The following is a 26,896-nucleotide window of genomic DNA, read 5'->3' on the forward strand; positions in this document are numbered from 1 at the left end:
ATTGAGGTTTTCTTTTTTAAGGCACGTGTCTTGCTCTTCGCACGTGCTTTGCTGTCCCTTCGGCTCTTTAACCTTGTCACTTTCCGGGAAGACCGGTAGGGAAGAGAAGGTTACGCCCCTTCCCGTTGTAGCCAATGGGAGCTGCGGACACTTATTTTAATAAAAACTTCGCGGGTTTTCTCTATGCCCCCTTGAACCCCAATTGGTCGAAGAAATTTGGGAGGCGTAGATCTGGTTGGTGGATTGGATACCATGACAAATCCCGCTTCTGTTATTGGACAAAGCGGTCGAAGGGGCGGGCAGTCCGGCTCCGGAAATATTGATGTGGTGGGGAGGGGAGGTATCTTTCCTTTTCGCTCTCTGATTGGCCGCCTCCGTTTTCCCCAGTCGCGCCGCACGCCGGACACCCCCGCCCCCTCGCTCCTGATTGGGCAAGGGCCGGCGCAGGCGCGAGAGGCCCCCCCGAGCAAAGATGGCCGCGGTGGTGGCGGCCGCTCGTGTCCTGTCTGAGGCGGTGCTGACGGGCGGGCTGCGAGCGCTGCTGGGCGGCGGAGGCGGCGCCGGCTGCCGGCGGTGGAAGCGGGGCGGCGCCTGGGCGCTGCCGGGTCGGACGTGGAGCTCGGGGGCTCCGCCGGGGGTCCCTCCTCAGGCGAAGGCGGCGGGGCCGGGGCTGACCGGGGCCGTCCTGAGGGAGGTGGCCCAGCAGCAGCAGCAGAAGAAGGTGAGGGACGGCCAGAACAGGCCATCGGGGGCCACAGCGACCCTCCCTTGGCGGTTGGAGGGCCATCACGGGGGCTTCCGCAAGGGTCGGGCTCCAGGGGCCGGGGAGGCCGGGTTGGGGCCCCGGGCCTCGCCTGCTGGAAGCTCGGAAGGTTAGCAGTAGGTTAGGCCAAGCCAGAACGCCCACCAGCCTTAGGGGGAGCTCAGAGACGGAGCTTCAGTGAGCATCAAAATTGAAGTCCTGAATTGGGCATCCTGTCATTCAAAAATGCAGGTAGTCCTCGACTTACAACCATTCGTTTAGTGACTGTTCGAAACTAAAGTGGCACTGGAAAAAGTGACCTGGGACCGTTTTTCACACTTACGACTGTTGCACCGACCCTGAGGATGGTGCAACAGTCGTAAGTGTGAAAAATGGTCCCAGGTCAAACTTCAGCCACTTGGCAACTGATTCATATTTATGACGGTCACAGTCTCCTGGGGTGACAAGGAAGCCACCTTTGCCGACCTTCTGAGAAGCAAAGTCAGCGGGGAAGTCAGATTCACTTTACAACTCCACTGGGAAAAAAATGACATGACTGTTTTTCACACTTACGACGGTTGCAGTGTGGCCGTGTGAAAAACAGTGGTCACGCGATCAAAATTCAGACATTTGGCAACTGGCTCATATTCATGATGGTTGCAGTGATCATGAGATCATGGGATCCCCTTTTGTGACTGACAAGCAAAGTCAATGGGGAAGCCAGATTCACTTATCAACTGTGTTACTAAATAGCTGTAGGGATTCACTTAATGTTGACAGGAAAGATTGTAAAATGAGCCAAAAATCACTTAACAACTGTCTCATCATCTAAAATGTTGGGTTCAATTGTGGTCATAAATGAAGGACTATCAGTATATGGTTTCTGTGATTGTGCACTACCTCCATTCAGCATTTTCTCTCTCTCCCTCCAGTCAACAGGAGAAGAAGATGGGAAAGGCTCCGATGAACAGCAAGAGAAGACGAAAAAGCAGAACCCTGCCTATACAAAGAGACTGCTGCAGATAGTAGGCCTTCTCGGAGCTGGCAACGGCATAGCAATTATCTACATCTTTGGTAAGTCCGCTTTCGGCCTGTGATTTTATGGTACACCCAAGATAAAATCAGGACCAGTCAGTGCATCGTATCAAAGCTCTCTTCTCTGGCTTATGATCAGTACCACAATCTGAATTGTTGCAGTTGTATCCTGGGGCCAGGCCTCTGCGTAATATCTTCCAGTTACAGTGTTGTGTTGATGGAGGTTTCTGTTCTGTTTCTGTTTGAAATCAAAATTGTCATGCTCTGAAGGTGAAGAGTTGAATAGTTTATTGCCAAGATGGTTGTTTCAGGTCTTTTTAAGATACTGGTTGGGTCCTCTTTGTTGGCATTAGTGATTTTGTGGTCAGCCCGGAAGATTGGTTGATGGAAAGAATTGTGTGTTGTTTTATTTCTCTAGCCTAAATCTAGTTCCATTACTGTTAGGAAGTGTGAAGAGATGAGGTCCTCAAGATTCATATACACGTCTCCCCAGGCTATTAAATGGCTCCCTATTTCTCATTGCTGACAAATATTTCTCATTTTTTCACTCACTCACTCACTCACCCTCTCTCTTTTTCTGGCAGGTCGTAATTCAGTGGATGAAAATGGTGCGAAGGTAGGATGCTTTATTATCTAGAAGAAGTTTTCTTGTTAACTAGGTGGCTGCCACTAGAGGTCGTTCAGTGTTCAAAAGATGCTGGGCAGTCTAAAGTCAGATGTTGTAGCCTGAAGCACAGAAAAGATTAATTTGAGCTCCAAATAAATTTAGTGTTGGTAAAAACTGACTAGGAAAAGCAAGCAATGTAATGTGATGAAAGCCAGCATCACAAGGATTATATGTCCCTGTAGAGCAGAGATATCCAACCATGGCAACTTTAAGACTTGTGGACCCCAACTCCCATAATTCCCAGCATGCTCTGGCTGGGGAATTCTGGAAGTTGAAGTCCACAGATCTTAAAAGTTGCCAAGGTTGGACACCACTGCTCTAGAGAAAAACTACTTTGCATGCAAGCTTTCAAAATAGCAGTCATCTGTTTTTCACTGTGGTGGTTGGTCCTTTAGATGGCACCAGCCCTGAAAGGCCACTTAGACTGGGAATGGGAGTTTTTCAAGATCACTAAGAGACCATGATTAGACTTGAGCCTACTTATCCCATGTTGACATCCAGCATTCTAGCTCTTGCCTTGTGCAGTGAGGTAGCAGAAATTGCTGAGCTCCAAAAATAACCAACTCAAACTCCCAGCCTCAAATCTGCCCCCTCAGCAATCCTAGCAGGACTTCACAGTTGCAAAAAGAAAGAAGGAGATTGTGTGAGCGGTGACTCTTTTAGTGGCAGGTTTCCAATGTTCCAGTTTTGTTACTGGTAGTTGTTGACTTACAACCACTTGTTTAGCAACCATACAAAGTCACAATGGCACTGAAAAAATTGACTGATAAGCAGGAATAACTGCTGCAGCATCCCTATGGTAGCATCGTCAAGATTCAAGCACTTGTCAACCAGCATGTATTTACAAGGGTTGCACTGTGTGTGTGTGTGTGTGTGTGTTACATGATCACCATTTGCGACCTTTCCCTCCAGCTTCAACAAGCAGTCAATGCGGGAAGCCAGATTCATTTAACTACTGTGTTGATTCGCTTAACAAATGCTGTGATTTGTTTAACAATGGCCAAAAAAAAAAAAAAAGATCTTAAAATCAGTCCTGACTCAATGTCTTGCTTAGTACTGGAAATTCTGGTCCCAGTGTTGTGTTTGTAAGTTGAGGACTACTTGTAATTCACTTTTCTTTGCTTAATATATTGTCATAAAAGAAAAATGGCTACTGGTATTCTATTTTCTTATTTATTTATTTTTATTTTGTTTATTTGTATCCCACCTTTATTATTTTTTCAAATAACTCAAGGCAGTTGAGTTATCCAATACACCTTGCTCCTCCTATTTTCCTCACCACAACAACCTTGTGAGGTGATTCGGCTGAGAGAGTGACAGGTCCAAAGTCAATCAGCTAGCGTTCATATTTAAGGCGGAACTAGAACTCCCCATCTCCTAGTGATTGGCCCAAAGTCACCCACCTAGCTTTCATGACTAAGGCAAGACTAGAACTCACCATCTCCCGTTTTGTAACCTGGTGCCTTAACTACCAGACCAAACTGCTGCTCTTATACTTTCCTGAACAGTGTGTTATGATTTTTTTCCTCGTTTTTGTAGTTTTTATTCCCCCCACTAGCAAATACTCATGCCTCCTTTTACAAAATATCTCTAGGGATGCTCTGTTTCTCCTCATCCCGATTCTGAACAAAATATGTGCAACTTGCAGAATAGCCAGTCATAACTTGGAACAGGGAAAAACGCTTCTCTTTCACTGAGTACAGAATGTAATCCAGGCCAGTTTCCAAAATCCCTTTTGTGCCACCGAGACAATATTTGGGTGGCGATTTCCTGTGACACGATGACTCAGCCTAGGACAGGCCATGGGGAAAAGTCTGAAGCCAAGTTCCCACAGATGTTTTGTGGTCCTGATTACAGCAGGCACATGTTGCCAGGGATGTGTGAAAGGGGTCCTGGCTGATGGGCGCTTGATGTACCTGTTGTCACGGGGGAGGGGGGGCACTAAGAGGGAAGGGGCTGCTTGTCAGGGGAGTGCTACACATTTGCTAATGGGGCTGTATTTCCTTGAGAAAGTTTCTTCCAGGCTTCCAACATTTTGTCCAGATGTGGAGTTTGTTCTTTCATTGGTGAATTTCAGGGAAACAATATCCTCACCCTTTTGTTCAGCACTATAGATGGAAAGAGGGCTGTGCTTAAAGTTTGTAGTATGCTTGTACATTCTGCATTATTCCATAATTTTTTTAATCTAACAAAATCTTAGATCAGTAGTGACTCTGCAGCTCAGTCTATGGTCTGATCCTGGCATCAATACAGAAGGGAAGGGGTTTTTTTGGTATTCATTATCCTTTCTGTCTTTCACCTGATCCAGTCTAGTTTCTTATTGACATTATTGAAATACACACACACACACACACACACACACACACAAATATCACAATGGAATTCAGCATGATTGCATAAATGTCCTCCCCACCTCCTCAGCAACAATTACGTACAAAACATTGCAGCCTAAATCTGTAAGCATAGTTTTTGTTATAAAAGGCATTTATTGTTGAGCAGGGAAATGCAGGCAGCTTCTGCAGTTGTACAGTATTTCTACATTTTAAATTTGTGATCTGTCTTCCCTATTTATTTCCCCAAGTTGATGCTTTCGAAATTTGTCTGGGGTGACAGCATCTGGATTCTGTAGTCGGCACACTTATCTTACAGGGGTCATTTTTTAATTGTTGATTCCTAAAGAGATGTTCTCCCTTTGTGTGAATTGCAAGCCACGAGGATGAGGGAGGATTCTTTTGATCTGTAGCACAAGTCCCAAGTGCCCTTGAGGAAACAAGGTGTGAATTGCTAGTGGCCTTACACATCCCTGAGGCATTTTGAACGGCAGACTTAAAATACACCCACCCACTATCCCAACTCCTCTTTTAAGGCCCTGATTTCCTTTCTCTATACTGGCAGCTTTGAAGTTAGAAGCTGCCATTCTTCACCTTGTTGTAAACAACAACCTGAATTATCCTTGGAGGTGAGGACATCATACTGCACTATCCCAGAGGAAGAGAGGGCTTCTTAAATCACCCTGGGCGAATGACCCTCCCCTTCTCCCCCAGCCCCCATCAGTCACCAAAACCTGAACACGTTCCTTTCATGCTCCTCCTGGGCCTCGGTTTCTTCTCACCGTTATGGGCTTTGGGTCAGCTTATGGCCGGCACATGCCATCTGCCTTGGGTTGTTTGCATTAACAAGCACAATTCCGGCACAATTGGCAACTGTCCGAGAAGTCTCTGTGGGAAGGAAGCAGGTTGGAGCACCGAGTCCCTGACTTAGCTCTTTCCCCTTGAATGCAGGCTAAGGGAAGTTTGTTTGATATACCTATTTGTATCCCGCCTTTATTATTTTGAAAAAAAAAATATTTTCCTCACCAGGCTTGTGAGGTGGGTTGGGCTGAGAATGAGGGACTAGCCTGGAGTCACCCAGCCAGCTTTCATGGCTGAGGCGGGACTAGAACTCACCGTCTCCTGGTGATTGGCCCAAAGCCGCCCAGCCAGCTTTCATAACTAAGGCACAGGACTTGATCTTACTTTCTCCCGCTTTCTAGCCTGGTGCCTTAACTACCCTCATGTTGTGGTGTCCCATCCCATTACCAATGCATAGTCACAAATGTTTGGCCTTTAAGTGGACTCCCCCCCCCTTTAAAAAATCAAGTTTTAAGAAGGGAGAACTGTGTCATAACTCTTCCTTCTGAAACCTTTATTTTTCAGCTCCTATGTCACCATTATATTTTGGATAATTAGCAGATGTATGGTAAGACAGCTCAATTCCCCTAGAATTATCTTATTACTACGAGAGATAATTACTCTACAGTGTTGGCTAAAGTAAGTAAAGAACTTACATAAGTTTCTCTCTTATAGAAGAGGATGTAAAATATTATCTTCCATTGGTTGGATGTGTATAAATTTGTCTCAAACCTGAGCCCCTCTTTTTTGGGGGGGACGCAAAAGACAGGATGTCTAGAATTCTTACAAATGGCCTTGCTTTGAAGTAGCTCCCTGCCTCTCCCCGCCTGCTCTGGGGCCATAATAAGCCCCCTTTGGTTTCGCTAATGACCCTTTCTCGTAGGCTGCCTGTCGCATTCATGCGAATGGCCACAGTGAGGCGTGATGGCAAATGTGCCTGGTCTGAAGACCCCGGCTGGCACACTTCACAACTTCCTGCAAGTCGCATGGCATTGCCTGGGTGCAGGGGGACTCGTCCCGTCTAGGCCCATCTCGGCCTAAGTGGCTGTAAAAGAGGCTCAGGCTTTGATCTTTCTTTCTTTCCCACACTTTTCTTCAGCTTCCGTGTCCTGAGAAGTGTGGATCCGCTCAAAGAGGCTTCTTGATCTTTTTTTATTACAAATTTCCTTTCTCACTCTTCCCATTTGCATTGATCTTCCCGCCTCGGTCTTGGAAACAAAATGTTGGCAACTTCTGGAAAGCTGTGCTTAGGGCAGTGTAAGTGAGCCACCCTGGGAAAGAGGTAACAGTTGGGAAAATCCTGAAGGACCTTCCGCTTCTTGGTACCCTCATTGCCTCTTGGACATGTGGGGAGAACTCCTTGATATTGTTCTCAAGGGGAGAAGCAACCTGGAATTAAGAAGAAACTTCCTAACAGTCAGGACAATTAACCAGTGGAACAGCTTCCTTCCAGAAGTCATGCTTTATCACTGGAGTTTTTTAAAAAGGGACTTGACAGCCACTTGTCTGAAATGGTATAGGGTCTCCTTCTCAAGCAGGAGGTTGGACTAGAAGACCTCCAAGGTCTGTATTCTGATTCTGTTTTTCGTAGGCATCTCAGTGGTGTGTTCCTGACTTGCTTTTATTCGGGGCTGGCATTTTGGAACCTAATGTCCTTTCTGGTTGTTGGAGAAGACTCTTGAGGGTCCCCTGGTCTTCAAGGGGATCCAATCAGTCAATCTGAAAGAAAATCAAACCTGACTGTCCTTTGGAAGGACAGATCCTGAAGCCAAAGCTCAAATACTTTGGCCACCGAATGAGATGAGTAGACTCTTTGGAAAAGTCCCTGATACTGGGAAAAATGGAAGGCAAAATGAGAAGGGGACGGCAGAGGAGGAGATGGTTAGAATAGGGTCCATCGACATAATGAATGTGGATTTGGGCAAACTCCGGGAGGCAGTGGAGGTCAGGGGGACCTGTGGTCCGTGGTTTGCAAAGAGCTGAACACGACTTAACAACAATCACAATGACATCCTTTCTCGCCCTCTTAGAAACTCCTGTGTTCAAGAGTCTGTTTCGTTTACCAGATATGGTCCTCTGAAGGGAGGACTGCAGTGTCTAAAGCATGTAGGTGTCCCAGCCCTTCCTCTCAAGGTGGTGCCCTTGAGCTTCAAAATTCTGACTGAAATGTTGGTAGAAAGCAGAGAATTGCAGAGATTTGCCATATCAGTAATATTCACCTTACACCCGGCTGCCTCCCTCCTGAATTCAACCAGGCCTCTCTGGGCTTCCCAATCCACATATCCACACAGGGAAACCATTTTATCCAGTTGGGTCCTGTGTGCTGGTTAGGAGGGCAGTGGGGACAGACAATGCCGTGGCTTCCAGGGCTCCGTATTTGCAGGGAAAGAGCCATTTTTTTCTGTTTAAATACTTCTCAGGTGCTTGGAATCCCATGCTGGCTGTGGCCCAGTGTCCCTGCATGGATCCTGCATTCCAGACCACCTGGCCACAGGGAAGCTGCCACGGTCATCAGTGTGAAAAACGGTCCCAAGTCCCTTTTTTCAGTGCTCCCTAAACAAATGGTTGTAAGTCGAGGAGTCCCCGCATGGTCCTTTTGCGAGTCTTTCTGGCTTTAGACGAGCAGAGAAATTGGGAATCTTAAATTCTCACCCAATCGAGTGCCCCGGCTTCCCTCGAGACGGCATCTCTGTAGCAACTCGACATTTCCTCCGGTTAACAAGTTTGCAGATGAATCCATCATTTGACACGGTCAGTTGGGTAAATCTGGCAGCGGTGGCTGGATTTGGTTAAGGAGGGTGGGAGGGGAAGAGACCCCCAGGCAGCTGCCATTGTGTGGTAGGACACTGCCTGTTCTCCATTGTCAGCCTCAGTTTCCTGCCCTGTCAAGTTGACGCTCCGTTGCCTGGAACAAAGCAGATCAGGCCTCGGGTTCTTACTGGTGCAGTTTACAGTCTCTTCGACTTGGCCTCTTCCTTCCGCCTCACTTTACATAATCCCAAATTTCGCGGCCAAAGAAGTAAAACAGAACAATGGCTTGTGAGCTGGCGTGTGTCCCTCAGCCAGGGATTAGCTCGGTTTCACGCAGCCTTCGGTCCAGGAGCATTTGGGAAGGTAGACCCCGAGATGATTAAAACCACCGCCCTAAAAAGTATCTGCCCTGGGATTGATCCTAGCCCAGCCGCTTTCCTTCTGCACCTGTAGCCGAAAAGAATCAACTTCTTGCTGTCCTGGTAGGATGGCTCTGTATTCACGCACTCATGCACGATCGGATGGGGGTGTGGGGAGGGACAATTGTTTTAAGATCTATTATGTCACTTTGTCTGGGTGATTCTTTGGGGCTCAAACAGCTGGTGCTTTCAAACACCGGCAGAGTTGAAAGACTGCATTGGCCAGCGAGTCTTCTCTGGGGAGAGAGAACTAGTTCGGCCTTATTTCAGAATATTAGAGTGGGGTCATTTTGACCCAAAGAGAGCAGACTTCGCAAAACTGAAATGCAGCACCTTCCGAGTTGGCTTTGGGCAGTTTGAATTTGTACTTGCACAGTGCTGCTTAACAAACCGGCCACCCCTCCGTCATCTTTTTCCCCTTTTGGTCCTTGCTTCCTTTGAATCGGAATCAAATCGTGCCACGCTCGATTGTAAAATAGTAAAGGAAATAACGCAGTCGTTGTGGGTAGGGCGAGAGCATGTAAAACCTTTGCGGTGTTTGAAATCAGTAAGAGAAATGGGGGATCCAGGCCTGTTATAAAAAGGGCTGCCCATTTTTTAAAACAACCTTGTACCTCTTCTTCCTGCTCCCCCACTTGTTCATTCCTCTTGAGCAGGGGTCTCCAACCTTGGCAACTTTAAGACTTGTGGACTTCCACTCCCAGAATTCCCCATCCAGCAACTTTAAGACTTGTGAACTTCAACTGACAGCTGTGCTGTGCTGGCTGGGGAATTCTGGGAATTGAAGTCCATAAGTCTTAAACTTGCCAAGGGTGGTGAGCCCTGCTTTTGGTCCCCCACTTTGGTGGGGCTGAGTTTTGCAGGTGCTGATCCTCAGAAGGGGTCCTCTACAGTGGGATCGCACCCAGGCCCCACCTTGCAACAAGATTGGCCCCCTGCTCCTGGCTTTCCGTAAGCCTTTTGGAACTTGAATTGTTTGGGACAGGCTGGGAAGAATGGAATGATGTCATCCGTTTATTATGGTGGCTGTTGCTTGCTTGCTTTCATTTTGCCCTTTTCAGTTGTGTATTGTTTGGTGACTGCGGTTTGGTTGCTGGCCATGTAGGTGCCATTAACCATTTAGGCTCTGGTGGTAAGAAATCCAAACCACTTCTGTTTCGGCAGGTTTTGGACCTTTGGGGATTTGAGACCAGAATTCATGAGCGGCTCTTATTCTTAGCCTTAAATTTTAATCTGAACACAAAAATCAGCTTTCAGTTTAAGAAAGGCTAGGAGAAAGAAGTGATATTGAATAGAATAGAGCTGGAAGGGACCTTGGAGGTCTTCTAGTCCAGCCCCCTGCCCTAGCAGGAGCACCTATACCATTTCAGATAAGTGACTGTCTGGTCTCTTCTTAAAAACCTCCAGTGATGGAGCTGCCACAATTTCTGGAGGCAGGCAGTTCCACTGGTTGTCTTGCCAGGAATTTCCTCCTTCCTTTCAGGGGGCTTCTCTCCTTCAATAGTTTCCGTTAGGGTTTATCTCAAGGCTAATGAAGGTGGTACAGTATATTGAAGGAGGCTCCTAGATCGAGCATTACCCTATCAAAGCTGCTTTGACTCAGGAGGGTCTGAGGCCGAAGGTCCTGCAGGATCTCCGCTTGCTGCCTGGGGACTCAGAAGAGCTGCTTCCTACCCCTTTGCCACAACCATCCAGTTCGGAGGTGTGAAGGCCATTTGGCTGGTGCACCAAAACTCATGGCTTCTGCAAACACCCAAGTTATTTTTTTTTTTTTAACAGTGCAAAAGGGGTTGCTTGCTTCTCAAGGAAGATGACTAAGGCCCCTTGCTCTGACTGGACACGTCCTTGTTCTTTCCCCAGGGCCGCTTGTGAGGGCATTCGGTGACCGAAATCCTTGGTGTCCCTTTGGCAGATTGTGAAGCCCAAGACTCCGAGCTACAACGCTCATAGCTGCCTCATGCCTCCTCACCTTGCTCACCAGTGGGTCTCTAAGAGGGGCTGCTCAGGAGCACCCTGTCACCTGCCTGACGTCAGAACTCACCTGGACAAACTATTTCTTTTTCCCCAGAGCATTCAGTTCAGGTAGTCCTTGGCTTACGGCCACAATAGAACCCAAAATTTCTGTTGCTAAGTGAAACATTAGTCAAGTAAATTTTGCCCCTTTTTATACCCTTTCTTGCCAGAGTCATTAATTAGTAATTAATAGTAATTAATGCAGAGTTACTGCAGTTGTTAAGTGAACCTGGCTTCTCCCTTGATTCTGCTGGTCAGAAGGTCACAAAAGTGGCTCACGTGACCCCGGGGACACTGCAGCCGTCATAAATACGAGTCAGTTGCCGAGCACCCGAATTTTGATCTCGTGACCACAGGGATGCTGCGACGGTCATAAGTGTGAAAAATGTCATGAGTCACTTTTTTCAGTGCCATTATGACTTTGAACCATCACTAAATGAACTGTTGTAAGTCGAGGACTCCCTGTACAGCATCTGCAGGAACACTGGAGCAAGGACTGTGTGGATTTTAATTCCCAGAAGCTATGCTGGCTAGGGAATTCTGGGAGTTGAAGTCCACAAGTCTTTAAAGTGGATGCCTCTGCCTTAAAGTTTTATTCCCTCTCTTCATGCATTCACACATTCACCTTTCATACATTCATCTGTTTCCAAAGAGTCCTGGAGAACAAAAAAACAGCAAAAAAAGACGAGCTCTCTTGTTGAGAATTCCTGTGTTACACCAAGGCATTGTTTCCCTCTATCCACTCAGTGTCTGAGTCTCCATCATATCCTGGATTTCTTTTCTTTTCTTTTTCTTTCCTTTAAAAGTTCCTGCTTCTGGAATGGCACTGGGCATGGGAGTAAAACTATCCCCAAATTAACCATGTCCTTCCTCCTCCCATCTTCCTTCCTGCCATCTGGTTTGACCTGGCCGGTCTTCCGCTGACCTCTTTGCCTGACCAGTCTGAACTCGGAGTCGCAGCCCGATGCTGCCCCCCAGGAACGTTTTGTAAACACGAAAGGAAGAAAATGAATCGTAGCAGCTACCGGCCTGCCTCGCTCAACCCTGAGTACCGCCACCCTGAGCCAGTCTTTCCCAACTGAGTTCCCTCATGGTGTGGGGAGGGCAGTTAAATCGGAGCACATCGGTTGGAGAAGGCAGCTGTAGGGCCAGTTTGGTTTAGTGCTGAAGGCACCAGGCTAGAAAGTAGGAGGCAGGGAGTTTTAGTCCAGTCTTAGGCATGAAAGCCAGCTGGGCGACTTTGGACCAATCACTAGGAGATGGAGAGTTCTAGTCCCACTTTAGGCACAAAGGCCGGCTGGGTGATTTTGGGAGGTGGTGAGTTCTAGCCCCACCTTAGGCATGAAAGCTAGCTGGGTGACTTTGGGCCAATTATCAGGAGATGGTGAGTTCTAGTCCTGCCTCAGCTATGGAAGCCAGCTAGGTGACTTTGGGCTAGTCACCAGGTGACTGGGAGTTCTAGTCCCGCCTTAGTCATGAAAACCAGCTGGGTAACCTGGCCCAACCCACCTCCCAGGGTTGTTATGGAGGAGGAAGGAGTATTAGATATGTTCACCTCCTTGAGTTACTTGTAAAAATGAAGGTGGGGTACAAATAAACAGGTGGACACGTGTGTTGCTGTGTGTCTGTGTTGTTCCCCCCTCAGCCCCCATTTTGGGGTATGCAGTGGACCCTTGGAATCAAAATAAACACACCGTTTTCTCTCAAAAGCACCTTTGGGACAACTGGGACCTGGATGACTGAGAATCTCCACAGACACTGTTTTCTCTCTTTCTCTCTCTCTCTTTTTTTCCCCAGATCCCTGATGAATTTGATGACGGTAAGTAGACCGTCAAGACCGGGGTTTTGAAAATTTCCTTGATGGGCTCCGGACAACAGGTTGATTTAAGGGTGAAGAATGGGAGCGAAGGGATTGCAGAAGTAAATCTGGAGTTGCCACCCTTATCCAAGGAAAACACAACTGGAAAGTTCACTGCATGTTATTTGCAGTTGTGGAATTTAGTATCCTGGCTGCATTTCTTGAGAGCAAAAAGAGAAATTGTTTTCAGCTAATCAATACGTTTCACTATCTAAGCCCCTCGGTTGGGTCCGGCTTCCACTGAATGGCACTAGAAACTACTCTGTGAAGGGATTAAGCTCTTTGAACCAGAAGCTGGGTCGCTGCAGCTGTGACCTGGTGCCCTCAGCTCTTAATCACCTTTTCAAAAAGCGAATATTCCTTTAATGCAGCGGGCAGAAATAACCGGAATCGCTTTCCTTTTGCCATCGGCTGCACAGCGAGGGGGTTTCTGCTCCCCAAAGCAGCAGGCCCGTTTTCAAAAGCAGACGGTGGGGCAGAACTTTGCAGGACAGGAAGCCAACCTGCCAGTGCTCCATTCCTCAGACCATCTAGGGTCTCCCCCTCCCCCCCCTCCCTCCTTGCCTGCCCTTGCACATAGCTGGAGGCCAACGTCCCTGGTGCTCAGATAATGGGGAAGAATGAAGACTTTGGAGGGGGCCAGGGTGGCGCGTCCCCAGGGTGGCTAAAGCGTGTCACGAGCATTCCAGATGTCCCTCTGACGAGAGAGGCAGCTGGGGAAGCCGGTTTGGGGTCTTGACATCCTTGGGTTGCATCATCCCTCCTTTTGCAGCAGATTCTGCCACGGCTTGGCCCGATCAGCCCTGCATGTGGGGTTGTTCTGAGCCCCAAACATTCTTCCTTGCTTTGCTTAAAAGCAGGGGTCTCCCAACTTGGCAACTCTAAGACTTGTGGACTCCACCTCCCAGAATTCCTCAGCCAGCCATGGGAGTTGAAATCCACAAGTCTTAAAGTTGCCAAGTTGGGAGACCCCTGCTTTATAAGATAGGTTAGTCTGGTGCCCCCTTAGATAAGAATTCTGATAGTTGGAGTCCAGCCGTCTAAGAGGCCCCAAGGTTGAGCATCGCCGAGCTCACAAATGGCACAACTCATCGGTTGACTTCAGAGTTGGTTGGAGCTGAGCAGTATCAAAGTTGAGTGATAGAACTGTAGAGTTGGAAGGGACCTCGGAGGTCTTGTAGTCCAACCCCCTGCTCAAGGCAGGAGCCTTATTCCATCCCAGTCAAATGGTGGCCCAGTCTATTCTTGTAAACAATGGAGCCCCCACACTTTCTGAAGGCAAGACGTTCCACTGTTTAATTGTTCTCCTTCTAGATTGGGCTGCTCTTTGTTAAGCTTCCATCCGTTATTTCTTGTTGTAATTACCGTGTTTCCCTGAAAATAAGACCCTGTCTTATATTTTTTTGAACCCTGAAATAAGCGCTTGGCCTTATTTTCGAAGAGGTCTTATTATTTTGGGGTGGGTGGAGCAAGACGGGGCTCGTCTTGCCATCTTACCTGATTTCCAGCTCTCTCTCCCTAACCCTAACCAGAGGAAATGGCGGGGAACGGCTGCTCATGCGGTTAAGTATTTTCGGGGAGGGCTTATTTTAGCGCATGCGCTCAAAAGCCCGATTGGGCTTATTATCCAGGGAGGTCTTATTTTCGGGGAAACAGTATATTAATAGTATAAAGGGAATGGCTCTTTTCAGAATTCCAAATTTCAAGTTGGAGAATTCCAACTTCTCCTTTCCCAAAACATGGTGCCTGCTACAAAACCCAGTCTGGGTTGGTCATCAGGACCCCCGGAACTTCAGAGAGGAGTTCTCTGACGATGGGCTCCAGCACGAGTCCGAAAGCTCGGAAGACAAAACGTCTGAACCGGTGACCAACCCAGCTTGGATCATCCTGCCACATTATCCTGGGACCCTTAGATCCGCCTTCATTCTTAAGGAAGCGTTGTTGCCTTCTATTCTGAGCTTTGGGAACGGAGGAGGTGGAGGAGGGAGGCAGGAGCCGCCATGTGGGGCAGAGGGCCAGATGGAACCTGGCCGTGGCTTCCCCAAAGCAGATTGTGGTGGAACGCTTCGGACAAGAGTGGGGAGGGGAGTCCTGCAGCGGATGGGGGAGCTTCTTTCGGGGGCAGCCTTCCTCGGCTCCTTTCATCCGGGCATATGTGCTGACAGATTAAAAGGTGTAGCCTCATTGCACGCCCCCCCCCCCCCAAAATTTCCTCCTCCTGCCTCCCCACCCCCCCTTCCATCCAGATTTTCAGCTAACTCATCCCTCCTGGGTGGAAAAAACTGCACACATGGTGGGGAACCCCGGTTTGTTTAACCGTATCTGGGCTGCTCTTGGCCTCTCTCTCCTTTTTGCCTTCCAGGAAGAATGAAGGAATGCCTTAATCCCAAAATGAGAAGTTATTTAGCTTTTCCTGCAAAAATCACGCTTAGTCAGACCCCCTGCTCAGTCAGGAGAACCTCTACCATTTTAGACAGTGGCTGTCCAGCCTTTCCTTTAAAACCTCCAGTGATGAAGCGGGATACGATGAAGGGTTCCAGAATTTGAGGGGCTGCCACAAAGAAGAGTCTGTTTTCCAAAGCACCCGAAGGCAGGACAAGAAACAACGGATGGAAACGAATCAAGGAGAGAAGCAACCTGGGATTAAGGAGAAACTTCCTAACAATGAGAACAATTAGCCAGTGGAACCGCTTGCCTCCAGAAGTTGTGGGAGCTCCAACACTGGAGGCTTTGAAGAAGAGACTGGGCAGCCATCTGTTTGAAACAGTATAGGGCCTCCTGCTTGAGCAGGGGGTTGGACTAGAAGACCTCCGAGGCCCCTTTCAGCTCTATTCTGATTGATTCATTTCTGCCTGCTGCAGCCCAATATTTTGGGGGTGGGGGCAGGGGCAACAGGGTGCCTCCTCCTGGGATTCCACCATGGCACCCTCCAGTTGACAGGAATCCTTGCCCCGCCCGCCCGTCCCTCATCAGTCCTCCAGCCCAGCTGCTCCGCTCCCATTACCATAACAATGTGCCCCAAATTACACCCCATTCAACAGGCCTGCCTTTGATTGATTAACTTAGAGCTTCTGTTTGAATAACCCTGGCGGCTAAAATGGGGAAGCTGTAATCTCAGAGGGATAGTTAACAGGGCTGGTGGGGAGGCTGCAGCCTTGCTCACACGCTCTCTCTTCCCCAGCCTGACCTCTGCTTAAGCAAGCTGGTCCTCGGAGAATCCCTTGTATGTTTTTTTTTGGGGGGGGGGGGAAACAGCGCTGCAGCCCCACATATGTTCCAGCGACGTCAGATGGTTGGGAGGGAGGAGAGACCCGGAGAAGAAACCAGGTTGGAGCTGCAGCCTTGAGTAATCATTGCTCCTAAAGAGTCCGTGTTCAGCTCAAGAACTGCAGTCGCACCCAAATGTACTTCTTTCTTCTTTTTTTTTTCCCTTCCTTCTGGGGACTCCCAGGTAGTCCTCGACTTACAACCACAATTGGGAGCGCTATTTCCTTTGCTAAGCAAGGCCGGTGTTAAGTGAGTCAGTCCTGATTTTACAACCTGTTTCCCACGGTTGTTAAGTGAAACATTTCAGTTTAAGTGGACCAAGCAGTCATTAAATGAATCGGGCTTCCTGCCTTGGCTTTCCTTCTCAGGGATGGTCACAAATGGTGATCACACAACCTACAACTGTTGCTTAATGCATATCAGCTGCCAAGCCCCTGAATTTTGGTCACATGACCACAGGGATGCTGCAATAGTCGTAATTACGAGAACTGGTCATGTCATTTTTTTTAGCACCCTTGTAACTTGGAATGGCCACTAAAAGAATGGTTGTAAGTCCAGGACCACCTGTGTTTTATTCCACTTGAGACCATAAAGCCTAAAGTTCGATGGCTGGAAGTAACTTTATATACAGCAGCTCCCTCCATTCCCTGCCCAGAAAAATACCTACTTAAAAAGTAGAATAGAATAGAATTTTTTTTTCTTTCAGTAGAAATCATATTGCTGGGTTTTTGAGGGCATTAAAATGGATTTCTTGTAGCCTGAACTGCAATTGGAACCGGCTTCGGTTGTACATGCCAGCACCCAGGAGCGAAAGGCGTATTGGACTGGGTGCCTGTCAGGTTACATTGAGACGTTTAACCTGCAGAATAACGGGGCTCTGGGAACCGGGTTCCACCAGCAATGGGGGGGATGCTTCCCCTGGTCCTGCAACAGGCTTTCTTCCATTTGGCTTACAGATGTGGTGATCCTTCAACAGCTGCGAAGGTCATACAAGTATTTCAAAGATTATAGTCAGGTGAGTGTCCTGTTTCATCTATTTTGGAACAGGGCTGTCCAAACTCAGCCCCTTTAAAACTTGTGGATTTGCTCCATCAAATACGATGATCATAAAAAAGGTGCTAGAATAGGCAGAAGCAGATAAATTAACAATGGAATTAAAAGACCGAGACGAAACGATGTATTACGAGACATGGAATAGATGGTATAACTGGTTGGAGAAACAATCCAAAATTAATGTATAAATGTATAAACGTAAGAGAAGATATTATAGAGGAACGAAATAATTATTGTGTAATAGATAGGTATAAATTGTAGTGAATATAAAAATTAGTAAGTAATATATAAAATGTATGTGTATACAGTTGGTTATAGATATTATCAAAGATGCCGGTATCGGAAAGCTGTAAAAATGTAACAAGGATGTTAAAGATGTAAATGTTGAATAAAAATTATTTAAAAAAAAAAAAAAAGACTTGTGGACGTCAACTCCCAGAATTCCCCAGCCAAGCTGTCCACAGGTCTTAAAATGACCAAGATTGGACAGCACTGTTTTTAGAATCTTTTCACAATTCTCCCAAATGGAAAACTGCACCAAAATGAGTTTATATCCTAGTCGGCTTTAAAGCTTTCTGGTTTACTACCCAATCCGGGTGAATTTTCCCCCCTTGAGCCAAACCAGGGATAAAAACATAGCATCCCACTCTTCCCCCCCAACCCCGTTCTGTATCTTGGCCTCATGGCCTCAGTTTCTTTTTCCAGATGATCATGGAGCCCACCAGCCCTAAGTTGCTGCCAGATCCCTTGAAGGAACCGTATTATCAGCCACCTTACACCCTGGTCATTGAACTCACCGATGTCCTGCTGCACCCTGAATGGTCGGTCTGTATCCTTTCCAGGAATTGGGGATGGGGGCACCGCATTCCCCTCAGAGCCAGGGGGCAGGACGGACACTTAGTTGCCACCCTGACCCACCTACCAACAGTTTGAATTGTGTGGGATCCTTGGTGCTCTCTGAGCTTGGTGCTTTTCTTGTAGACGTTTCATTACCAAGTAGGTAACATCATCAGGGTTAGAAGGGAGCGGGCTGATTTTACCTAGTTTGATAATGAAACGTCTGCAAGAAAAGCACCAGAATATCTGCCAGGACCGATGGGGGTTAGTTGGGCATTGTCTTTACTGCCTAGCTGGTGTTAGCTTTCTCTCAAGGTCTCTCTTCTCTCTCTCTCTCTCTCTCTCTCTCTCTGTCCTGTCCTCAGTTAGTGACCGGCTGGCGCTTCAAAAAAAGGCCGGGCATCGACAACCTCTTCCAGCAGTTGGCTCCTCTCTACGAAATCGTCATTTTCACCTCGGAGACGGGCATGGTGAGTGCTCCAGGGATGGGCCCTGCCAGCTGGCCAAGCGGTTTGGGAGGTAGAGTGCTCAGCTCCTCTTTTCTCCCCCATTTTAAAGAGGCTTTGAGTATGCAGAATGAACCTGTCCCCTTTTATTGAAATTAAAATCCATTATTTAGTTTTAAATTAAGCCCTAAAAAGATTCTTTAGCTCAGGAACCTCCAAACTGGGCAACTTTAAGACTTGGGGACTTCAACTCCCAGAATCCTGGCTGACTGGGGGGTTCTGGGAGTTGAAGTCCCGAAGTCTTGAAGTTGGCCACTTCGGAGGTCCCTGCTTTAGCTAAAACTGCCTTATGGTTTCGGCCGCTGCTGGACTAGCAAACCCTGTTCCAGCCATTGCTGTGCCCGACTGGGGGAACTGGACATGAATGTCCCAGCAAAGGAATGAAGGGCGATCCAGCTTGTTGCAGGCCAGCCTGGACTTTGTGTCCAATGCCCATGCTGGCCACACAGATGCAGAGTGACCACAGGGGATAACCTTAGACCATGTCAGGCCATCTAGAGAGGGGGAGAGGGAGGGGCAGCTTAGCACAGCCGGTTAGCCCTAGCCCTCTCTTCCCTTCCACGCTCCTCCTTTCTCACGCTTGAGTGGTGGCAGTGGGGTCTCTCCCAGGGAGCGTGCCGTGGCTCATTTGAATGTGAATGGCCCCCTCTCTGCGCCTTGCAGCCTATTGAATCCGAACCATTGCTGTGCTAATTGAGTGGGCCTGTCTTTGGGGAGAAAGCAGCACCCCAGTCCTCACCCCGAAGGTCAGGAACCGCTCAGGGAAAAGGCTGCCAGCATCCACCTCTGCCTTCTGGGCACTTAGTTAACTCATGGGATCCAGCTAGGTCAAATCCAGAGCTGCGGCCCTAAAACGGGCAGGCACTGTGTCACAATTCACAACAGCTCCTTGAGAAGAAGTACATAGTCAAGAGAATATCTTAGGTATTCTGAATAATCTCAAGAATATGTTATATGTTCTAAGAATATCGTAGATATTCTAAGAATAAGTCCTCAACTTAACGACTACAACTGAGCCCCAACATTTCTGTTGCTAAGTGAAACATTTGTTAAGTGTTTTGCCCCATTTTACGACCTTTCCTGCCACCATTGTTAAGTGAATCACTGCAGTAGTTAAATTAGTAACATGGTTGTTAAGTGAATCTGGCTTGCCCGTTGTCTTTGCTTGTCAGAAGGTCGCAAAAGGGGACCACATGACCCAGGGACACTGCAACCGTCATAAATATGACTCAGTTGCCAAGCGTCCGGATTTTGATGAAATAGCCATGGGGATGCTGCAATGGTCATTAAGTGTGAAAAATGGTCATAAGTCACTTCTTTTCAGTGCCATTATAATCTTGAACAGTCACTAAATTAACTGTTGTAAGTCGAGGACTACTTGTAGGAGGCGACCAGGCTGAGTCCGAGGGAAGGAGGGGTCAAACGTGTCATCAGTCTTGAGTCTCTTCGTGCCCACGAGGGATCTAACTCCAGCCCCCCTTGACTTCCGCTGATTCTTATTTGCCACCAATTTGCTTTGACCGTTAGTAGTTCAGATTCTTGCGTGAAGAGCGTAAGCTCTCAATAAAGCTTTATATTCATTTGAACTGCCTGGGCTTCCCGATTTTCCCGTGCTTGGCAAATATCTGAGAAATTGTGAGAATATCTTAGTTATTCTAAGTATTATCGTAGATGTTCTGCTCAGGGCTGCCACTTTTCAGCCGGTGTGGGTGAATATTGTCCCCTGTGTGATCACCGTATCTCCCCCTTGATATCTCCTGCTTGACTCAATTTATTCTTATTTATTTATTAAACTTATATGCTGCCCGTCCCACTGTCAAGCGACTGTGATCCATCCTTTCTAAGAAGGAAGGCGCAGGATTGGCTGTGCACCCTCCGAAGCTGTTTCCTGAGAGCGCCCAGAGAGCCTCCAAGCCAGACCATTTTTAACGTCCTTCGACTGGAGCTGATGCTGCTCATGACACCTCGACCTCTTTTAAAGTCCTTTGAGAATTATTCTGGGCCTTCTCTCCCCTCTCCCAGACAGCTTTCCCCCTCATCGACAGCGTGGATCCCCACGGCTTCATCTCCTATCGGCTCTTCCGAGACGCCACTCGCTACATGGATGGGCATCACGTGAAGGTACGGCTCCAGCACGGTCTGGAAGGCTTTGGTTTAGGGCTCCAGCACGATGTGCTGTAAATTCTCCAAATTTATCACGGCACAGGTAGTCCTCGACCGCAGTGGAGCCAAAATTTCTACTGCTAAGCAAGACAGGTGTTACGCAGGGCTTTTGCCCCATTTTCACGCTTTCTTACCACAATTCTTAAGTGAATCACAAGCTGGCTTTGTCTGGCTGTTTGAATAATACACAGGGACAGAAGTAATTGTGTATTAGCATCCCTCAAAATTGGTTGGTTTATTTTAATTATTTATTTATTTGTATCCCACAGCGAACATCTCCAACACAATGTCGTACTCCTGTTTTGCCACACTAATCACCCTGTGAGGTGGGTTGGGCTGAGAGGGAGAGGGACTGGCCCTAAGTCATCCAGTTGTCTTTCATGCCTAAACCAGGACTAGAACTCACCATCTCCTGGTCATTGGCCCAAAGACACCCGGCCGGCTTTCATTCATAAGGCAAGACTAGAAGTCACCTTCTCCCACTTTCTAGCCTGGCACCTTAACCACTAGGCCAAACTGGTTGACTGGCTCCAACTCGGCTGGACCGTCTCCCAAACGCACAGTTGGAGGATTTGCTTCCGTTGAGTCCCGCCAGCAGGGCTTGCCTCCAAGAAAAGGAGTACAGGACCTCAAACCTCCCTGAGGGCTCGGGGCCTTTGCCTTCGGGGCCTCCTCCCCCTGCCGTGGGCCCACTCTTGGCATCCCAGAATGCCTTTTCCCTCGACCTCCGCTGCCTGTTGCCTCTCTGGATGAGGCCGCAGTCTGAGCGAGCAGCTGCCTTGGCCACGTGCTCCACAAGGCAAGTCCCCTGGGCCGGCTGTCCACAATAGAGGGAGGATGGCTTAGCTGGGGGGGCAGGGGACGGGGGGGGGGGCAAAGCTGCCTTCTGTCTGTCTTCTGCACTGCCTCCCCCCTCCCCGTCACCTCCCATCTGCTGCTGGTGGGGGGCCTTCTCCCTATCTTAATTGTTTGGATTCTTCTCCCCCCTCCCCAAGTAAGCATTGTGGGGCAGAGGGGGGAGGTTTTCTCTTCTTGGGGGAAGCAGCCTCACTCTTGGGCGGTTGCATTAAAGATGGAAAAAGAGGCAAGACTCACTTGAGTCCAAATGCTCAAGGATCTGGGGGGGGGAAATTCTTGAAATAAGACAGCCGGGCTTCTTACTGCTTTTCCTTTCCTTTCCTTTCCTTTTCTTTTTTCCTTTCCTCTTCTCTTTTCCTTTTTCCTTTCCTCTCCTTTCTTCTCCTCCCCTCCCCTTCTTTCTTCTCTTCTCTTCTCTTCTCTTCTCTTCTCTTCTCTTCTCTTCTCTTCTCTTCTCTTCTCTTCTCTTCTCTTCTCCCAACCAGAGTATATCCTACATATTAAATGTTAAATTTATTTGATCATTTTTTTCCAGGTTTTTTTTTTTTTGTAAACTATTTTTTTCCTTTTTTTCCTTTTTGTCATTTTTAGTGTTGAATGCATGCTTTTGTTTTGTTTTGTTTGTTCATTTTTCTATTTTGCATTTTATCTTTCATGATAAAACGATAAGTAATAGAAAAGGAACAAGCCAGCCAGGCAATTAAACATAGCTTGAAAGAAGGCATTTTTCACTATGCGTTGGGGGGGAAGGGGGGGGCAGATTTCTTCCCAGTTCCCTCAGAGTCCTTTGTCTTTGCACTGAAAATAAAGATTTGGAAGCCGGAGCGATTTGTTGAAAAACCAAGTCTGCTCTAATCCAGCAAGGCAACCAAAACAAATGAAAAGGGGGGGGAAAAACCACACAGAAAACTAGTTGATTGAACGACTTAATGACTAACTTCCAGTGTAGTTGATTATTTTTATTTCCTGAGGGCCTGGGACTTTGGAGTATTTTGTATTTTGTACATGAAAAAGTAGACCTCGCTGCTTTAACAGCTGAGCAATTGAGGCAGTTTGCATTATTTATCTTAAAGCTCATCCCAATCAAGCGGACTGTGTGAGGGATTATAGACTTCTCCCAGTTCATTTCTAGGATTTTTTAAAAGGTCATCCAGTCCAAAGAACCTAGATCGCCATGCAGCCTTGCATCAGCCAGGAGTCTCAACGTGAAAAATCCTGTACAGAATTTCTCCGAATTGTCATCCTGTGAAACGAGGCAGGAGGAAAAATGGTGGGAGGATGTGGGGATTTCCCTGCCAGGAACATTGAAGGCCGGATCCCCTCTGAATGCCCTTGGGCCACACAGAAGGAAGGAGGGGGAAACACGCACACTCTCCGGCTCCCCTTGTTTGCTCAGCCAGCTGACTTTTCTGAAAGCACTGGAGGAACCCCAGAGGGCCCGGGGCCACGGGACTGTCTAGCACCCTAAAAGCCCCCTCATCCCAGCCTTTTAGTTAATTTTCCCAGACATTTTAATTTATCCTTGCCTTTACACTTTCAGTTGTGTATTCTCTGTTTATGCTTTGATATTTTATCTGTACAGTACCCAGAATCCCTCTGTGAAGGAGATGGGCGGTTTTAAAAATGGAGCTATAGATAGATGAGAGAGAAAAAGAGAGGTCTGGCTGGCTAATTCTGGGAGTTGAAGTCCACTCATCTTAAAGTTACCAAAGATGGTTGATTAAAAGATGGTGGATGGATGGATGGACGGATGGATGGATAGACAGATACAGACAACATGTTGATTGATTGATTGATTGAATGGATGGATGAATAGATGATAGAAAGATGGATGGATGGATGGATGGATGGATGGATGGATGGATGGACGGACGGACAGATGACATCGATTGATTGATTGGATGGATGATAAGTAGATGGATAGATGATGGACAGACAGAGAAGACATAAATATTGATTCATCGGATGGATGGATGGACAGAGAGAGAGAGAAAGATAGATGGATGGATGGAGCCTAAACGGTCAGAGGTCCCACCTGCCAGTCTCCTTGCTTCCCCCAGGACATCTCCTGCCTGAACAGGGACCCGGCCAAGGTGGTGGTGGTGGATTGCAAGAAGGAGGCCTTCCGCCTGCAGCCCTTCAACGGCCTGGCCCTCAAGAAGTGGGACGGGAACTCTGACGACCGCACCCTCTTCGACCTGTCGGCCTTCCTCAAAAGTGAGCCCGGGGCAAAACGCGAACTTTGGATGTTGGGTTTCACCAATTAAGGCCATTTGCAGTTATAGGAATGTCTAGCATTTGTCAAGTTGGAAAATTAAAAAAATATGAGGAGGTTATTTTATTTTGTATTTTACTGCCCTGAAAAAATTTGGAAATGGACCCCTTCTCTTTAACCCCCTCCCCTTTTTTCCCCTCCCCTATTTCCCTATCTTTATTTCCATTTCCATTTTCTATTGTGATAACCTTTCAAAAAGCAAGCAGAGGCCTCGCTTTCAAGGAAACCAGCAGGCAAGCCAGAGGCGACCCTCACCCTGAGCCGTCTCCCTTCCCAGCTGTTTTTCCCAGAAGATCCAGAGGGAGCTTTGAGCCCCGGCCTGGCCAGGCTTTGGCCTAGAGAATCCCGGGGGCAGATGGCAGAGGGTGCGAATGGAGAGAGGCTTGAGCCTTGGAGGAAGAAAGCCAGGCTGTTGGGTTGATCCCTCCACCCGGTCTTTGGGCTCATCTGTGGTTCTTCTCGCCTGCAGCCATCGCTATGAGCGGAGTGGAAGACGTTCGCTCTGTGCTGGAGAACTATTCCTTGGAAGAAGATCCACTGGAGGCTTTCAAACGCAGGCAGTCCCAGCTGGAGCAGGTGAGAGTGAGAAGGGGGGGTGGATTCACAGGATGTCCTTGACCTACAGACACAATTCACGAGGGGTCCTTGGTGGTCTCTGAGCTGGCTGGCTTTCTTGCAGACGTTTCATTACCCAACTAGGTAACATCATCAGCGTTAGAGGAGAGGGGGGCTTGTGGAGAGGAGAAAGGGAGGCAGGCCATGGTGGTCTCTGAGCTGGCTGGCTTTCTTGCAGATGTTTCATTACCCAAACTAGGAATCGGTCTGCAAGAAAACAAGCCAGCTCAGAGACCACCAAGGACCCCTCATGTCAGCCCTGAGCTACAAAGATTCTCCTTCCTTAAAACTACAGTTCACCCCAAAATTTCCGTCACTAACCAAAGTGGTTGCTAAATGAGTGGCTTCTCATCTCATGACCTTTTTTCCACTGCTGTTAAGTGAATCCCTGCAGCTCTTAAGTGAATCATGCAGTCATTAAATGAGTCCGGCTTCCCCACCAACGTGGCTTGTTGGAAGACCGCTGAGAAGGTCACAAAAGGGGATCGCGTGACCCCAGGACAAAGGTAGCTGTCACGGCCAAATTTTGATCACGTGACCATGTGGCTACTGCAACGGTCCTAACGCTGACAAACAGTCATGAGCCACTTTTTTCCAGTGCCGTCGTAACTTTGAACGGTCACTAAACAAACGGTGCTAAGTCAAGGGCTGCCTGTGTCATGCCGGCTGGGGAATTCTAGGAGTTGAAGTCCACGGGTCTTAAAGTTGCCAAGGTTGGGCGGCTCTGGTTTAATCCCTCTGGGTGGGGACAGGGCTGCCACGGCTTCCGAGACCCCCGGCTGGGCTGCATTGCGGGGGATGACGTCAGTGCCGGTGTCTGTGCCCCTTCCCAGGAGGAACAGCAGCGTCTCTCCGACCTGACCCAGCACAAGAAGCAGCAGCTCTTCCTGGGCTCCCTGGCCAGCCGGCTGTGGCCTCGCTCCAAGCAGCAGTGACTCCGGGCCCCCTCAGGACCAGCCGCCCCCATCCACGAATGGACTTCTCAGCCGTTCTGGCCCCTCGGACCCCTGGCCTGATGGGGAGGGGCCTTCTCGGGGAGGCTGCAGCTGGAGGGGCACAGACTTCGGCCCAAGCTGGACACGGATGGAGGGCTTACAACTGGCCCCCACTTGCCCCTGAGGCCCCCTCCGGCGGCGGCAGCATTTTTTGAGACCAAGACTTTGGTGGGTGAAAGGGAGCCTGTCCCTCAGCCCTGGGAAGGGGACCGCTTTGGGGTCAGGCTCCGGGAGGGCCGGGGAGCCAAGCCATCACCTGCCCAAGAAAGGAGCCTGACTGCAGCGGCAACGAAAAGGAGGAAAAACCCCAGCCAGGGGAGGGGGAGGGGGAGGTGGTCTCTCCAGTGGCTCTCATCCCTTGTTATCATGTTCCCATTGGGCGACAGACGGTGCCGTTGGTCAGCCTGTTGGGGTGAATGGAAAGGAATGGAGGGCCCCCTCCAAATAAATGGCTATCTTTATAAGAACGATGCTTCTGCTATGTCAGTCTCCTGTGGGGCCCTTGGGGCTCTCTGAGCTGGGTGGTTTTCTTGCAGACGTTTCATGACCCAACTAGGGAACATCATCAGTGTTAGGAGGGAGTGGGTTTTTCAGAGTGGAGGAGATGGGGCGGAGGAAGAGGAGGAGGACGGTGGGGTTCTTGGTGCTCTCTGAGCTGGGTTGCTTTCTTGCAGACGTTTTCCTACCCAAGTAGATAACATCATCAGTGCTAGAAGGGAGGGGGGTTACCTACATCAGGCCTTGTTGAGGGGAAGAAGAAGAGGAGGAGAAAGAAGGCCAGGCAGGGTTGGTCCATCAGGCTGACGTCCGGGTTTTCTTGCCCTGTGTCTGCCTCCCCCCCCCCTCAGTATCTCCCCACTGAGAAACCAGGGGCAGCTCTTTGTCTTGAAGCTGAGACCAGCTGTAAACAGGAAAGGAAAGCAGCCGGAAAGTGCTTGGGGGGGGGGGGGAGAGAACGGCCTCCAAAGGTGCTTTGTTTCCGATGCATAAACACGGCAGCAGAGTTTTACCATTTTTCAGTCGCAGGAACGGTTTCTTCCTTCACACGGAGTCTGGGGGGTCTCCAAACGTGGCCCCTTTGTGGACTTCAACTCCCAGAATGCCCCAGCCAGCTCTTCTGGGAAGGGAAGTCTACCCGTCTTTCAAGTTGCCAACTCTGAAAAGCACCGGCTTAGGACATCAGCTGGGCAGAAACCTGGCAGGACACCGGTCAAGATGGCTTCTTGCTAGCTTCCACGTTGCCAGGTCAGGTTGCTCTGCTCTGGCCAGGCCGATGGAAAATCTCTTGATTTTTTTCCTTGATTGGGCCATTCCAGGCCCAGAAGGACGCAAGAAGAGTCCAGATTTCCCTTTCCAGATGCAACGAGCCTTAAGTAGCCTTCGGCTGTCAGGGACCACCAGAAGATGAGGAGGGTGGAGAGGATGAGGGAGGACCTCGGGGGCTTCTCCCCTGGCGTAGCTACTACTGCAGCGACTCAGAACCACAGCATGCAAAGACCTGTGGAGCAGCTACTCCGCAAGTTTCAGGAAAGGATTGTTGGGCTCTGGTAGCTAGGAGAAAACAACTGGTGAGGAAGCCGTGGGGTGGGATGGGGGGCCTTGCAGGAGCCCAGGAGCAAGTCAGATGGAGCTGGGAAGCCATCCAGATGTGGCAGCTAGACAGATGTTTCTT

General features: G+C 48.7%; 1 protein-coding gene across 1 annotated transcript; it reads left to right on the plus strand.

The window, feature by feature from the left end:
• The first annotated feature begins 472 nt into the window (after positions 1-472).
• Positions 473-25,691, plus strand: TIMM50 (translocase of inner mitochondrial membrane 50). Its single transcript, XM_070949373.1, has 11 exons — positions 473-721; positions 1,675-1,816; positions 2,362-2,393; positions 12,595-12,616; positions 16,879-16,937; positions 17,681-17,800; positions 18,178-18,282; positions 20,341-20,439; positions 23,400-23,556; positions 24,084-24,190; positions 25,063-25,691. Exons 1-11 carry the CDS (start codon positions 473-475, stop codon positions 25,162-25,164), a joined length of 1,194 nt encoding a protein of 397 aa, XP_070805474.1. The 3' UTR covers positions 25,165-25,691.
• The last annotated feature ends 1,205 nt before the right edge of the window (positions 25,692-26,896 follow it).

Source organism: Pituophis catenifer, unplaced genomic scaffold, assembly GCF_029215685.1.
Source record: "Pituophis catenifer annectens isolate HBS135680 unplaced genomic scaffold, rPitCat1.0.hap2 SCAF_9, whole genome shotgun sequence".
NCBI classification, from domain to species: Eukaryota; Metazoa; Chordata; class Lepidosauria; order Squamata; family Colubridae; genus Pituophis; species Pituophis catenifer.

Bases quoted from the DNA above. Each gene is read 5' to 3' on its own strand.
- TIMM50 (XM_070949373.1), top strand. From the start codon at position 473: ATGGCCGCGGTGGTGGCGGCCGCTCGTGTCCTGTCTGAGGCGGTGCTG. The intron at 2,394-12,594 runs GTAGGATGCTTT...TTTTTTCCCCAG, and splicing joins TGGATGAAAATGGTGCGAAG to ATCCCTGATGAATTTGATGA. The intron at 23,557-24,083 runs GTGAGCCCGGGG...TCTCGCCTGCAG, and splicing joins CCTGTCGGCCTTCCTCAAAA to CCATCGCTATGAGCGGAGTG.